This window comes from Miniopterus schreibersii (assembly GCF_964146895.1).
Source record: "Miniopterus schreibersii genome assembly, chromosome: 6".
In the NCBI taxonomy this organism is placed as follows: domain Eukaryota; kingdom Metazoa; phylum Chordata; class Mammalia; order Chiroptera; family Miniopteridae; genus Miniopterus; species Miniopterus schreibersii.
In genome coordinates this window covers 14027466-14044163 of record NC_138107.1, presented here as the reverse complement: position 1 = coordinate 14044163, position 16698 = coordinate 14027466, and the positions used below count along the sequence as shown (strand labels likewise).

Here is a 16698-nt window from a genome sequence, read left to right as displayed (position 1 = left end):
ACATTTCGGGTTACGAACGCAGTAAACCCAGGAGTAAATGCTTCGGTTTTCGAACACGCCTCAGAAGTCGAACATGCCACACGGCTTCTGCTGGGGGCAAGATCCTGAGGCCTAGCTGTCGGCTGTGGATCCCTTGGTTTTTTGACATTTCAGAACTCAAACAGTCTTCCAAAACAAATTGCATTAGAAAACCAAGGTACCACTGTAATCAGATAATTTTGATGCTTCCCTGGCAATAAGTTTCATGCTCTTGGTAATATCCATTACAGTCTGTCAATTTATAAGGTTTTATATGAACACAGTATCACAATTATCATTTGGCTCAGTAAAAATGTTCAATTTTTGAAAATAAACAAATATACCAGGTAGTAAAAGAACCTGAGCGTATCAGAACAACGCTCTAACAAACTGAGTACCCGGCCAGGGCTTTCTAAGAACAAAGACTCCAACTTTGGAAACCCCATTATATTGTACATCTGTACATATAATAATAGTGGCCCACATATTTAGATAATACCTTTGGTGGTTAGCTAAACTTATTTCTTATAATCTTCAATACAGATCTATAAATAAACAATTTTTTTCCTCACATAATTATATTTCCATTGTGAATTTGGAATACTTTTTTTTGATGTAACAGACTATGTTACATTAAACAGTTAAAGGATTCCAACACTGAGAATAATATCTGGACAGTAAATGAACACACTCCAATCATATTTGGTTATTTTTCATGACCAACTAAACTCTATTAATATGACATTTGGTATTATACCAGTGGAGTCTGTAACCAAGTTGGGATATTAGAGATTATGAATGACTATGGGTCAGTTTCATTATCAAGGAAGATGCTTTTAAGATAGAAAAATCAAGTAGCTGAAAAAGAAGTTCCCAAGTGTGCTGTGCTCTGTACTCCCAAGTGCAAATGGTCATTCCCCTGAGTCCTGCAAATGATACAGGTAAGGATAGACAGTATTGTTTCACTCTGCCTCTCAAAACCTAGGGGTAGGAACTGGATTGCACCAAATGTAGGCAAAGAAGTTGCATCAGAGCTGCCTTTTGTCTGGTGTTTTTACTGTGTTCTCTCCTTTGTGCATGACCATTCCCCTCTGTGAGAGGTCCTGCTAGCCAGAGTCACAACTACCCCAGCTGGAAAGCTTATATTCCCACTAATTTTAGAGCAAGACAGGGTATAAGTCTCTTCTGAGAAGATGAGCTAGAAAGAAACTCACCATTCGGTTTGGATTCCTGAAGTATTGCAGTTCCTGATGACAGCAAATGCGTCATGGCTCATCTTGTGAGCATCATAGTGGGTAAGGGCACAGCAGCGGCGCAGACTGCTGAGACGTTTGTCTCCTTGTACACGAATGCTCACGGTCAACTGGGTGGCCACCCTGTCATTCTGTGGGTATACAAGGATTGAGACCAGAACTAAAGTTACCGTGTGCATCTGGCTTCTGTATACTCAACTGCGTGAAAAGACATTAAAAGAAACGGTGAAGGAATGGTTTAGAAATAGTCAAGTTTAATTTAAATTTTTTTTTTTAATTGTGCTATTTTGGGGGGTATAAGAAGAAATCAAAGAAGATACAATGTGACTGATGGATTATTTGACTATATAGGAAACTTTTACAGGTAATGGGAAGAGTATAGAATAAATGAAAATGGACTCTCGTGAACACTTTTTCTATGGTGACTATGAGGGAAGATTATAACAAATAGCTATAGTACTATATCCTATTTTGTGACTGAAGGAAGAGCTCATGTAAGTAACTGTCTGAAAGGAAGATCCAAGCTAGGATGTTAAGATTGAGTAGTGGACTTATTCTTTAATCTGCCCTGATGCTCTTATGTTTAGTAAGAGCAGAAGTTTCACTAGCACCTCCTCACAGCCCATCACTAGAAGATACAGTGTAGTGAGCCTGCCTCTAGAGAGCAAGATCACCGACTCACTTTTCAGTGAAGTCTAAGCACCTGAATACTCCTGATGCAAAGCAAACTAATAAACAAAGGTCAAGAGGCAGAAATATAAGAAGGTGCCCTAGCTGGTTTGGCTCTGTGGTTAGAGCATCAGCCTAAGGGCACATACCTTGGTTGGGTATTGGAAGCAACCAACTGTTGTATCTCTCTCACATCCATGTTTCTCCCCCCCCCCCACTCTCTCTGAAAAGCAATGGAAAAAAATTCCTCGGGTGAGGATTAAAAAATATATTTATATATGAAGGTAAAAAGTCTATTATTGGGATTCCTTCAAAAATTAAAAAAAAAGATGTTAGTGACAAGGAATACCCCTAAGGCAAACAAGCCAAGAGCAGCAACTATTTTGGGTGGTAAAAATATAATTTGTATTTTTTACATTTTGAAGTACAATTCCTACAGATTTGTAAAAATTGGCAATTACAAAGGCATCTTTGTTGACTAAAACCATTCAAATATAACTGAATGCCTACTATATATCAGGCACTGTCCAGAGATACAGGACAGAACACAATAAAGCCCAGGCCCTCATGGATCTTATCTTGTAGTAGGAACTACAAATAATGAACAAGTAGACATGTAATAGACATGACTGCAAAGTGCTACCGAAAAACGCCGAGTAAGGCAGAGAGTGCTGGGGACTGCTAATGTACGAGGGTAGTCAGGGAAGGCCCCTCTAAGAAGGTGGAATTTAAGCAGAGCAAATTTGTAGAAAATAAGTTCAGAGATTCTCCAAGCTAAAGGAACAGCAAGTACAGAAGTGCCAAGGTAAGAGTTTGCTTGGTGTGTTAAATAAAAGGGAAGGAGGCCAGCAGAGTGGCAGCGAGAGCTGAGTGAGTGTGGGGGAGAGGATAGGAGGTGAGGTCAGAGAAGTAGCCAGAGACCAAATCCTACTGGTCATTACAGAATAAAAGAAATCCACACGTTACTCAAGTGTGAAGGCACTAGAATATTTTAAAGTAAAGTGATAGGATCTTCTATGTCCAGAATTCTTTTTGGCATGAAGTCCTTTCAAGTTTAAAGATACTAATTTTCAGGGATCCCTACTGCTTTGCACTGGATACAAGTTGGGAAGAAAAGTCCCCAGTCTTATAGAGATGAGAACGTGGCGACACCTAGTGGACAAAGTCAAATAGGCTCACAACACAACTGGGATCATACCCCTCTTTGTTACCTACCAAAGAACAAACATTCACCACCCATTCAGCTGAAAAGGGGCATACAGGTAGTTTTGGATGATTCCTGACAATATACAGTTGACTTGTAGGACTCCCAGATGTTTCAACAGGGAAGGACCCATCAAATGATACCATCAGGAAAATGAAAAGAATACCCACAGAATGGGAGAAAAAAATTGCAAATTATATATCTGACAAGTGATTTGTACCCAGAATATATAAAGAGCTCTTAAAACTCAATAGACAACACATTTCAAAAATGAGTAAAAGACCTCAACAGACATTTCTCCCCAAAGGATAAGAAAATGGACAATAAGTTTTTCAAGTGAAAACCACAAACTTCACACTCACTAATAGGGTTAAAACTAAAAAAGACAATAACAAGGATAGAAATTGGAGCCCTCTTATACTGCTGGGAATGTAAAGTAGTGCAGCAACAGCCTCAAAATGCTAAACAGAGTTACCAGGTGACCCAGCAATTCCACTCGCAGGTGGTATATAGGAGCAAGGGAAATGAAAACCATATGTCTACATAAAAGTCTATAAATGTATGTTCCTAGTAACACTATTCAGAATAGCCGAAAGTGGAAACAACTCAAATATCCATTCACTGATAAACAGGTAAACAAAACGTGGAACTATCTATACAATAGAATACTATTCAGTTATATAAAGGAATGAAATGCCTGGCTGGTGTGGCTCAGAGGCTGAGCATCGATCTATGACCCAGGAGATCAAAGTTTGATTTCCAGTCACTGCATTTGCCTGGGTTTCGGGCTCAATCCCCAGCAGGGGGTGTGCAGGAGGCAGCCGATCAATGACTCTCATCATTGATGTTCCTATCTCTCCCTCTCCCTTCCTCTCTCTGAAATCAATAAAAATATTAAAAAAAAAAAAAAGGGAATAAAGTACTGATAGATGCTACAGTGTGGGTGAACCTTGAAAATATTACATTAAAGATTTCAAACCACTCACAAAAGTCCACATACTGTATTATTCCATTTATATGAAATGTTCAGAATAATAAGTCTATAGAGACAGAAAGGAGACTGATTTCCTAGGGCTGGGGAGTAACTGCTAATAGGTACAGGATTTCTTTTTTGGGTGATGGAAATATTCTTGACTTGATTGTGGAATAGTTAAACAAACAGAAAATACTAAAACTACTGAACTATATACTGTAAATGGATGAATTTTTTTAAAACAAGTGAATTTTATGGTATGTAAAATACACATCAATAAAGCTGGGTGGTTGTTTTTTAGAAGAGTGGATAAACAAATCATCAGATGTCAGGTCTTTGACTTTACACTGTCTCTAAAACTGTCAGTACTTCTTTTTTTTTCTTTTTTTTTAATACCCGAACATATGTTTAGAGAAGAAAGGAGAGGGAGGGAGGGAAGGAGGGAAGGAGGGAAGGAGGGAGGGAGGGAGGGAGGGAGGGAGGGAGGGAGGGAGGGAGGGAGGGAGGGAGGGAGGGAGGGAACATCTATGTGAGAGAGAAATATCAATCTGTTGCCTCCTGTATGCACCCTGACTAGGGATGGAACCCGCAACCTAGGTATGTGCCCTGACTGGGAATTGAACCCCAACCTTTTGAGTATAGAATGATGCTCCAACTAATCCAGCCAGGGCAACTGTCAGTACTTCTTTGTCACATGGACTATGTTTAAGTCCAACAATTTAGTCTAATCCTTAAATGTCCTGCTTAATGGCTCTGTACTCTGATGAAGATCCACAGTATATTTAGGGCTGCAGGAGTAGTTAAAGAAATACACAAAAAAATAGAGGCAAATGGTACTGAGAGACAGGAATATCAGGTCTTATGTTCACAGATTCATTAGAGAGGAAGGGAGAAACAGAGACAGAGAGAGGGAAGGAGGGATTCGAAGATCGTGTTAAGTTTTATGGAAGAAGGTGAAATATTTCTTAAAATTTCTTAGCTGGAATATTTTTGTATCTTTGTTTCTACTCCATAAAGTAAGATATTTAAACTGGTATTTAAATCCCAAAGCTCACCCCAGGAATAAAGAAAGAAAATCTTACATCATTTCGGTCCTTCATTAATCTCTCCTCTAGTTCCTGGGCTAATTGCAAAAGCCACCATTGTACCTACAAAAAGTATTGAGACTTTAATCTTTCATTTAAAAACTAGTTTATTATAGAACTTGATGGTGGGTTTGTTAAGCTCTCCCCCAAATGGACGTGTGCAAGAAAGTTTTCCCTATAACCAATGGATGAACAGGTCATAGAAAGTTTCAGTACTCTAGTTCAAAATTTTCATTTTCTTTTTCTGTTGGCATGCCATCAGGTGAATTTCAGGCATGTCCTGGCACTGAGAAGGGAAAAAAAAGACACAAACTTGAGGCACAATATCCGAGGCCTTCCAAGTTTTCGCCTGCTCTTTTATTTCTTTTTAGGTGGAAAAAAGGAAAAAATAATAAATCACATTAAAACTAGTCAATTTTCAACACACACAAAAAAAACCCTCTATTTCCTTCATACTTTACAGCATAAAGGTTCCATGTAACATACTAAAGCTTCTGCAGTTACCAAAACCTACCCGCTAACCCCCTTAAAACAGGCAATGTTCTGTAAAGAATGCCAGCCTAAAAAGGGCTTCTGTCATGAGTGGCACACTTAGGGCAGCTTGATTGCTCTACATGCAGTATCAACATCAAGAGAACTTGGAAGCATTAAAAAAAAAAGCCTGCCTACCTGTTCCCGAGTAGCCAGAGCTGTTTTTCCTGGGAAGTTCTTGCTGCAGCCAATAGTTTTGGGCAGCTGCCTGGGTTTAACTGGATCATGTTCAATACCACGGCACATGGCATATAGCCAAGATCTAATAAAACCAGCAAAAAAGTTTAAGGTGAAAGCAAATGATTATTCTTAGTAAGACAAAACAAAATATCTATATTATACTATCCTTTGATTCCATTCATGAAAAAGGAAAAGTGTGTGCAAAATTAAGTATACCTCAATCTGACAGAATCCCTGCCCTTCCCAATGAACCCCAGTGCAATATACTGCCAAGAGGAGGACTGCTGGTTACGCTTTCCAAAGTCGAGTCATCCTTTGTGTTTTTGGAAAAGTGCCAAGCAAGCCACTGAATTATGTCCCCAAGGTTTTTGGTACTTACTAAGCCTAAATACAAGGATTTTAAGGGACTATCCGCATCTCAGCATACATAGATGATATAGTTGTATATATCCAAGCTTCAAGGTAACAGTTCCTATCAATCTATTGAGGTACATAAAGAAACTACTCTAGACCGACAGGCCATAGTTATATAATATTTTAAAGCAAAAGGACCAATAAAATTATCTCAGGAAACAAATGCTAACCTAAAAATAGGCCTAGATTTTACTAAATGCTTTTGTCTATATTTGAATTTGGTATTTCCATAAAGGTTATGATTAAAAAGTATTAGGAATCACTTACCCATTCTTTTCCCCAAAATGACTCTGGAGCTGAGATTCAGTGAACTGGGTCAGTTCACCCATGTATTCTACCCCCAGGATTTCAATGACAGAGGCCCCTAGCTTTCCTCCGAGTCTACGGCTAACAAAAAAGACAAAGAATTTTCAGGTCATATCCTAAATATCTAGTTAGCAGATATAAGACATTTCACTTGTGTAAGTAGCTCTCCAAAAGGTTCAGGGGAAAACGAGAGCACATATTGGTCCTGTAGACTATTAATATTCTAGTGTAAGACTAGATGATTCTGGGAATTAGATATTCTGAGAGTTAGGACCTGGGAAGAAGATTAACAATAGTGAAAACAAAAGGTTAAAGTTGTCATCAAGCCAACTGTATATAAAACTTTCAATTGTACAGAATCTACTGTCCTATTTAGGGATTAAAATTCCAACCCCCAAACAAATCCCTTCCATACCTAAAACCTTTTATATTTAAGAATAAAGTAAAAAATCTTCAGCCTGGCCTTTGAGGCTTCCTATAACCTGTCTTCAACCAATCTTTTCATTCCTGTTTCCATCATTTCCTCAGTATGGTCCAGCTAAACTAGTTTATGTCCCAGTTCACTGAAAATGCCTCATACTTCTTCCCTCTTGGTGTTCAAAACATTGTCCAAATCGCTATTGCTCTTCCATTCTCATCTAACTCTCCAAATTGTCCCAAATTGCAAAACAAATCCCATGCAGCTTTCATAAGTCCTTTTCAGATTATTCTTTTCTTCTATGAACTTCGGAAGCTACCCTACCATTCATTTAGCAATTACATACAGTCTTGCGACAACACGTTCACTATTGCTTTGAACAACTCTGTCTCGGCCCTTCAACAATATTATAAGCCCTTGCCAAAGATACACAATTGGCAGGCACAACCTAGTTATTCATTTTATTTGGCTTCTTTTTGGGGAGCAATTCAGTAGCCCTGAACACCTTGATATGATATTAGAAGAAGTAAAACTCCTATTTACTTTATTTGGTAACAGATTCAAATAAAAAGCAGAGAGGGAAGTTAAACATACATCTAAAAATCAGTTCATTTTCTAAAATTCAGTACTAAGTATCCTCTGCAGATAATCCAGAATTGAAGTTTCATTAACAAAAAAAGTCTGTGTGTTTTCAACTTTTTTTGTCATCTCCCTCCCACCTTCCTGCTACCTATTTTCCGTGGCTCCCATCCTTCATAAGGAACAGAAGAAACTGCAGCCAGAGAGTGCCTTCTCACGTCCCTGAGTGAAATTTAAGGTGCTCCCCAAATACTTACATTTTGTTAATGGGCATGTGGCTGAAGAGTTGCGGTACTGCTCCATGTGAGACCAGGGTCTGGCGGTTGGGCTTGTTCAATCCACAGGCCAGTTTTGCCAGGACCTGGAGCATGGAAAGTGTAACAACTTCATTGCTGCCAACACCCACATAGAGAGTTGGTGACTATTACCATATGCACACACGCAGGCACAGCTGGAGGGCTGTAACTAATGGTGTCCACATTAAAAACAAAAACAAAACCAGAAACTCAACATCTCTAAAGCTTGGTTGGGCACAACACCCTCAGTGGAAAACATGACCCACCATCATGATCCGCGTTGTTCTTCCCACACCTTCCATTATGGGTTTTCCTTTAGTCATCTCTCCACCCCCATATATTCCTAAGGCTCTCCTGCTTCAAGAGGGTACAAAGCAGAGAAGCTGCAGAGGAAACTTATGATGCTGAAACAAACTTTTTTTACCCATTTATTTACATTTCTTGATGAATGGTTAGTCCATTTTGAGTCCTGGATTTAATACATATTGCCACAATTTAGTATCTCTGATAGAGACTGGGCGCAGAGTCATCCTCCAGTAGCAGACATCTTATACTATAAACAAGACTTCAAAATGGAAAAAGTTTAAATTCTTGAGAACTCTTTCAAAGAATAAGATACTTCAGTGGTATGATTTCACAATTTAAATTGGAAAGTATAAAATCATTTAAAGTCACTGGAGAGATTCTCTGGAACTTCTACTAGGCAATACTTAGTCTGGTTTAAATTACTACATTGGGACTTTTGTTTTCCTTCCCTCCACCCAACCAGAAAAACAAAAACAAAAAACCCAAACTCTGCTGGGTAGTTCGGCAACTTTCCTCTTATTGGAGGGAGGGGGAGAAGGTAGTACCCAATAATCACCCACTGCCCAGTGACGGAGCCTAGTCAGAAGGGCATGAAGATCCCAGGCCCTCACTGCACTTTAATTAGAAAACCAGTTACTCTGCCCCTGGATTGAGAATCCCATAAATCAAAATACTGTTCAAATTAATAAAATTTTACTATTCTCTTATTAGGAAAGGGGGAATAAGCAAAGCATAGAATATCTAGGCCACTCCACATAAGAAATGAGATAATACTAGAACATTCAGCAAGTAAAAAGAAAATAAACGGGTTCGTACATAAAATTCAAAGACTCCTCCTTTCTAGATAGTTCAATCATTAAGGAAATACTTTGTATGCAGCTATATAAATAAGCATTTTCTGCAAATTTTTCAGCCTGCTTCTTAGGAAAGTACATGTTCAATGTTGAGTCCCATGCTGAAGAATTACTTAGGCTTTTACTTAGCCCTCAGCATGAATTTTAAATAGAAACCCATTGCAAAGTATGTGTGTAATGATTTAGCGCCCCACTTGTGTCTATCCCTGCAGTATTTAACTACAGGTGTCTGTGTTTCTCCTGGAAATCTACTATTAGCCTTCACCTTATTGTGTGAAATTCCAGCTGAACACTGAAAGCCAGTCTGCCTCTCGATGGCTGCTCTCATTTCCTCCACAATCACTGCTCCCACGGTGAGCTGCACGTCTGGAGAGGTGGCGTCACCAATCGGAAGGGAATCTAGCCATTGCAGTAAGCCTTGTTTCCGCTTCAACTCTGAAAAAGTTGAGAGGTCACATTTAGACATTTACTTATTTATTTTTTATTATTATTATTTTTTAAAACATATCTTTATTGATTTCAGAGGGAGGAAAGGAGAGGGAGAGAGAGAGAAACATCAATGATGAGAGAGTCATTGATCGGCTGCCTAGTCCACAACCTGGGCATGTGCCCTGACCGGAAATCGAACCCCGATCTCCTGGATCCTAGGTTGATGCTCAACCGCTGAGCCACGCCCGGCCAGGCTATACATTTTTTTAAATGGGAATTTTATTTGTGTTATCTAATGCAGAAATGCTTAGATTCCAGGTACTTTAGGTACGTAGGCTTCCACAGAAAGACTGCTTGGTACTTACAAGAGAGGTCAATTTCCCCTTCATACTGGTTCCAACAGCCTTGGCTTCAGCATAGGCTGAATTTTAATATACCATAAATATTTTATATTAATATTATCTTTCATGAGCAATGATTTAAAAGCATATCTGTTTTCTCTCTCCAGTTCTCCTGAACTTTCTTCCTCCAATTTCCCCTTGCACATCCCAAAGAATTCTATTATCTTAATTAGAATATATTCAGAATTAATTAACACTTTAATATAAACTTAAGTTAGTATGTTGTATATATTTTTAGAGGAAGGTTCTAACTGAGTAGCTTAAAATCCCATCATAGACACTAGAAGATTTATTCTCTCGACAAGCTATTTAAATTAGATGTAGCTTTGGACTCAGGGCCTTGAAAATAGCTTACTATTCAATTTAGAACTAGTCACAATTTTGAAAAAGCATAAAACATAATTATATAGCAAGGAAGCTAGGTACATAGGAAATATTGACATGCTGTCTACAGAGTCAGTGATGAGGTATGAACAAGGCAAAAAATATATACTCAAAGTATCTCGGAAAGGGAGAGCTTTGAAGGTTCATAGACAGAGGAGAGAAAGATGAGCACATAGAAGGAAATTTCTTCCAACAATTGATGACTGCTGCTTCTCTCCTTTGCTGGCTTGTCTTCTGTTTCTAACACCCTAATTGTGGGCACTGAGAACATTCTCTCCTTGGTATACATGCTTTTTCTCTTGGTGAACCGGTACTGGCTTATATTTCAATTTACTTACACTGAGTACGTCTTAATCTCAATCCCCAGACTTAAACACTAATTCCTTTCTCCACCTCCCTGCAAAAAAAAAGTCTTCTTGAATTTTTCATTATCGTTTCAAACTAAACATAACTAAAATCAACCTTTATTATATCTTTCTCCTCAAAGGTTCTTTCTCAAAACAACTCCCTATTTCTATTAACAGTTTAAAATCCAAATAATATTGTCTTCTTTTTTTCCTTTTATTCCTCATTATTTTAGTTAATAGAGCCCACTTCAAAATATTTCACATATCCATTTCAACCCACCCTATTTTACTCAGGTTTTCTTCATTCTTGCCTAGACCACCCGAATGCATTCTACACTGCCCACAAATTAAACACCCTCAAATGCCGGTGTTATCAATCTTATCCGTCTGTTCAAAAGAGTCGCTGGCTCTCTCACACCTACAAAATAAATTGGCATTGAAGACCATCTGCCACTAATCCCAAGTTAGTTATACATTACAATTTCCTGAACATACCGTGTTTCTACCTCAAGACATCACTTATTCTTTCTCTCTACTCTAACCCCTTAACTCTGTTCTCCCCTTTGCTTAAATAAATCTTATCTATACTTCAGGGCTTATCTCAAGTCTTATCTATCATGAGGTCCTCTCCAGCTATTTTAGCTAACTTTGGGATGTCCCACTAAAGTCCTTTAGCTCTTGACTGCAACAAGTATAGCATAATTGTTAAAAGAACACAGTTTGGCCCTGGCCAGTATGGCTCAGTTGGTGCACTGAAAGGTTGTGGGTTCGATTCCCAGTCAGCACATGTGCCCCGGTTGTGGGCTTGATCCTCAGTAGGGGGTGTGCAGGAGGCATCTGATCAATGTTCTGCTCTCACATCAGTGTTTCTCTCCCCTTCTCCCTCTCTCTCTAAAAATCAGTGAAAGTATTAAAAAAAAAAAAAAAAAAAAAAAAAGCACATTCCATATGACGGATTTAAATATTGGCTTCACAACTTACTATGTGACTTTGAGCAAGTTACATAATTCTCTAAGCTTTGGTTTTGTTGTCTATAAAATAAAGATGAGTGTACTGTATCTCATAGAATTGTATACTGTACCTCATAGAACAGTAAGTGTAACATCCTTCATTTAAAACCATTTGTTAGCGCGGCCGGGCATAGCTCAGTGGTTGAGCATTGACCTAGGATCCAGGAGATCGCTGTTCAATTCCTGGTCAGGGCACAAGCCCGGGTTTCGGGCTTGATCCCCAGCAGGGGTGTACAGGAGGCAGCTGGTCCATGACTCTCTCATCGTTCATGTCTCTCTCTCTCTCTCTTTCCCTTCCTCTCTCTGAAATCAATAAAAATATATTTAAAACAAAGAAAAAGAAAACCATTTGTTAGTATTTAGTATTGGGTTTGGGAAACAATATAATTTATTGAAATTGTGGGGTTTTCTGGATGCTTTTTCTTTTCTTTTTTTTTAAAATATATCTTTATTGATTTCAGAGAGGAAAGGAGAGGGAGAGATAGAAACATCAATGATGAGAGAGTCATTGATCGAGCCCACAACCCGGGCATGTGCCCTGACCGGGAATCGAACCCCGATTGCCTGGATCCTAGGTCTAGGCTTAACCACTGAGCCACACCCGGCCGGGCTGGATGCTTTTTCTTAATCAGTAGAGCTAAGTCTTCTCTGCTTTAGATTTCTTCATTACTGCTCTCTGGATTCGGCAATGTTGCAATCCTCTGTTACTCTATATCCATGTCAATTAAACAGCACCATGCTTAGACAAGCAGCATTCCTTTGTTTCCTTCTCTTCTCTAGGTCATAAGAAAAATCTATAAAAAGTTTGGGGGTTTTCTTCAATACACTGAGGTAGAGGGAGAAGGTTCAGGTAGTTTGTGCTGAAAAATGCCTACTAAGGTGAGAAGACTTTCCTTTTTCCAACTGAATTATCTGGATATCTTTGTGGAAACCAATTGATCAAAAAATGTGGGAACCTATTTGTGTACTTTCTATTCTGTACCATTTATCTGTATGTCTCACCTGATACTAATACTATATTGTCCTAGTTACTGTAAACTTATAGTTAAGTGTTAAAGTCAGGTAGTTATGTCTTCCAATTTAGTTCTTTTTGAAAGTTGTTTGCCTATTCTGTATCCTTTGCATTTCCATACACATTTTAGAATCAGTTTGTCAATTTCTATAGACTTCAACAGGGATTTTGGAAGGGAACACAATAAATCTGTAGGCCAATTTGGGGAGAAGAGCTCTGATCCATGAGCATAGTGTCTCTCCATTGATTTGTCTTTAATTTCTCTCAGTGATGTTTTACAGATTTCACTGAACTAGGTTTTCACATGTATTGTTAAAATTATCTGATAATTTCATGATTTTAATGCTATTGCAAATAATATTGCTTTTAAGTTTCAATTTCCCATTTAAAAATTTTAGTATATAGAAATGCAATTGACTTTACATTGATTTTGTCCCCTGTAACCTTTCTAATCTCACTTATTCTAGTTTTGGGGGGGAAGGGGGTAGAGTTTTTAGGATTTTCTACAAACATGGTAATGTCACCTGCAAAGAAAGTTCACTTTTTCCTTCACATCTGAATATCTTTTATTTCCTCTTCTGTTCTGATTGGACCATCTTGTATTTCCAGTACAATGCTGAACAGATCAGGCATAAGAGCATTGATGACTTGTGCCAAAAATTCGGGGTTAGACTGATAAACGTCTAACTAGACTCCACAACTCCAGGGACCATAATTACAAAAGAGAAGTCCCTGTACTGATAACAGGTGTGCCCTCCTCTGTGCTGCTAGCTGATTGGTGCCTTCCACGCTCCATCCCGTTGTTGGCAGGATTTATCATTTTGCAGCTTGTAGGATTGAGGTCCCTGTTTTCTTGCTGGCTGTCAGCAGAGGGCGGCAATCAGAGCCTAGCCACGGGGCCTTCTCCAAAGGCCCCCTCACATCATGGCAGCTTCTTCAAAGTGAGCACGGACTCTTAACTCCCCAAACTCTTACCTTTACAGTTGATTTATAATATTTTATACCAATACACCACTGTTTCATGTCATATGCATTTAGAAGATATTCAGTGTGTGCTTAGAAAGAAATGAATTCAGAGCAAGCAAAGGGAGGAAAGAACAAATGAGTTCCTTAGCTAACACAAACTAGTTACAAAATGGCCCTGAAGGGTAACTTTTTTACTCTGGCAACTTTATTTTTATTTTTTTGTTGTTAATGATTTTTTAAAGAGGGAGGGGGGGGGAGGGAAACACTGATGTGAGAGAGACACATCAATTGCTTGCCCCTCACTCACCCCGACTGGGGCCAGAATCGAACCTGCAGTCCAGGTATATACCCTTGACCAGGGACCAAACCCAAGACCCTCCGGTGTGCAGGCCAACATTCTAACCACTAAGATACCGGCCAGGGCGTCGGGCAATTTTTTAGTACTATTATTAAGTAATCTTATTAAACTTTCCACATACATATAACTATTTCGGAAACAGAAAATACAAAGTTGTAAATGCAGCATGCTAAGCAGGACTGCTAGTTTTCAACCCATTAAGTGTTAGGATGGTAAAGGTTACTTGCACTTAGATCAGCTAAATTCTGTTATAGTTTTTTGTTGTTGCACAAATCAGATGAAGACTCAAGAACCATTTACTAGACATTGCAATATTCTGAACACTATAAATAATAAGATAATATCACTGCATCTGGAAGCTTAATATTTAAACTGGACACATTAAAGCAACAGATACCTAAGGCTTCTTTATGAACACTGGCATTTTAGCCCGGCTGGCATGGCTCAGTGGTTGAGCTTCAACCTATGATCCGGGAGATCTCGGTTCAATTCCCAGTTAGGGCACATGCCTGGGTTCAGGCTTGATCCCCAGCAGGGGACGTGCAGGAGGCAGGCAATCAATGAATCTCTCATCATTGATATTTCTACCTCTCTCTCTCCCTCTCCCCTCCTCTCTCTGAAATCAATAGAGATATATTTTTAAATAAATAAATAAACAAACAAACACTGGCATTTTAAATAAAAATGTACATATAAGATAGGTGTAGAAAAAAGGGGAGTATGTCCATTTGAGTTAATATCTGACCACCAACAAAGTTATGTTCCATCAACTTCAGCCAGAGAGCTGTTCAACAATGAGTTTCAGCCAAAAACCAATGTAATTTGTAATAATAGTTCTTATTCTGAGGTATGTGGGTTTCAGAGGATCTGTGAATCTCCTGAAAACTGTACACTAAATTGTCTTATGTGTCAATTTGTGTTTTTCTGAGATAAACGAGGGTGCATAGCTTTCCACAGATTTTCAAAAGGTTACACAGCCCTCAAAACAACAACAAAACACAAAGAACCAATGACTTAAATATTATAAAAGAATTTCAAATGTTTATTTAAAAAATAAGCTACACAATAAAATGCGATACACAAAGCTAAGACCAAAGACAACCTTCCTTATTATGATCAGTAAATTTCTGACTCTGGTTCCAGAATAATAAATCAGGATATGCTTTATCATCAAATAGTTATGTACCACAACTTTGCCTCTTTTAAGTGGCACATTTTTATTGTCCACTGCATTTTCCCTACAGAACTAAAGGATCTGCAGACTCCAGCTTGATAAACTCTCCTATATCAAGATCAGAGAATAAAATAATCTCCCAATGGTCATTACCACAAGCTTCCCTATAAAGTTCTACTACCCTTCAACGCAACATGTTAAAGGCATATCATACAGCAAAGGAAACTTTAATACATCTTATTTTAAAACATGAAACCCATGGGAAATTCACCACTGTAACTAGAAATGAGCTAAAATCTCTTGGAGCTTTTTCTGGAAAAACCTATATTGTTTCTATAAGTAATAACAGATTGCCTTATTTTTCCCTCCAAGAAGTTAACTTGCTACAGATTTGTATCCAGACAGTTTCCTTTTGACTAATGTCCAATATTTAAAGTTTTTTATTTTAACTGAAAGAACTCTTTGAACAAGAACAATGTTACAAAATAATAGTTCTAAAAGTAAATGTTACAAACAAAAGGGGAGAACAGATACACTGTTTTGAATATAGCCATGATCAAAAGTAGTAGAAAATGTCTAGGAAAAAAGTGTAAGCACCCTATTGGAAAACTTCTTGATACAGAAAGAATTATTTGCTCTGGGAGATCCAGCAGAATTCCATTTTCATAATACTTGATTTTAAAAAATACAAGACCCAGATTCTCTTAGATCTGGTATCTAGAACCACCATAATCTAATATTACCACAAGAGCAATTTTTTATTGCCCTAGTTTTATTCTAGCTTAAGAAAAAAATATATAAATATATCTTTTAATCCTCGCCCGAGGATATTTTTTCCATTGCTTTTCAGAGAGAGTGGAAGGGAGAGGAAGGGAGGGAGGGAGGGAGGGAGACATCGATGTGAGAGAGACACCGATTGGTTGCCTGCTGCATGCGCCCAGACCGGAGCTGGGATCGAGCCTGCAACCGGGATACGTGCCCTTGACCAGAATCAAACCCAAGACCCTTCAGTCCACAGGCCAATGCTTTAACCACTGAGCCAAACTGGCTAGGGCTAAGAAAATATTTTTAACCATCAAGTACATTTTATTTTTAAAGCACTTTCATGTAGATTATATTACAAGTTTTTGCCAGGTAAATAAAGTAAATAAAGATGAACTCATTAAAAATATCACTTATTGTTCTCCTACACATCAATAACCAAGTAGAAAAATTTTTAAATAAAATAAAATCACCATAGCAATAAAAAACTAAAGCATCTAAGAACTAATATAACAAATGCACGCACAATATCTTTATAGAAAAAATTAAAGCTTTAATAAAGTTATTACAATTGGATATTCATATAATAAAAAAAAGGAATCTTGATCCCTACCTCAGACTCTACAGACATATACACAATGGATTGCAAATCTAAATGTGAAAGGCAAAATAATAAAGCTTCTAGAATAAGACAGAGAATTTCTTCATAACCTAGGTAAAGATTTTTTAAAGAGGACATAAAGTATACTATTCATTAGGGAGGGAAAAG

At 38.1% G+C, this 16698-nt stretch overlaps 1 protein-coding gene across 2 annotated transcripts in view; it reads right to left on the bottom strand.

Annotated features, from left to right (window-relative positions):
• Positions 1-16698, bottom strand: part of POLH (DNA polymerase eta) — a 28866-nt gene that overhangs the window by 2346 nt on the left and 9822 nt on the right. For both annotated transcript variants that reach the window (XM_081139875.1, XM_081139876.1), the window contains exons 5-10: positions 9352-9521; positions 7888-7991; positions 6595-6714; positions 5872-5995; positions 5200-5265; positions 1233-1402 (exon numbers count right to left, since the gene is read on the bottom strand). In XM_081139875.1, coding sequence (XP_080996001.1) covers positions 1233-1402; positions 5200-5265; positions 5872-5995; positions 6595-6714; positions 7888-7991; positions 9352-9521 — 754 coding nt within the window. The remainder of the gene's footprint in view (positions 1-1232; positions 1403-5199; positions 5266-5871; positions 5996-6594; positions 6715-7887; positions 7992-9351; positions 9522-16698) is intronic.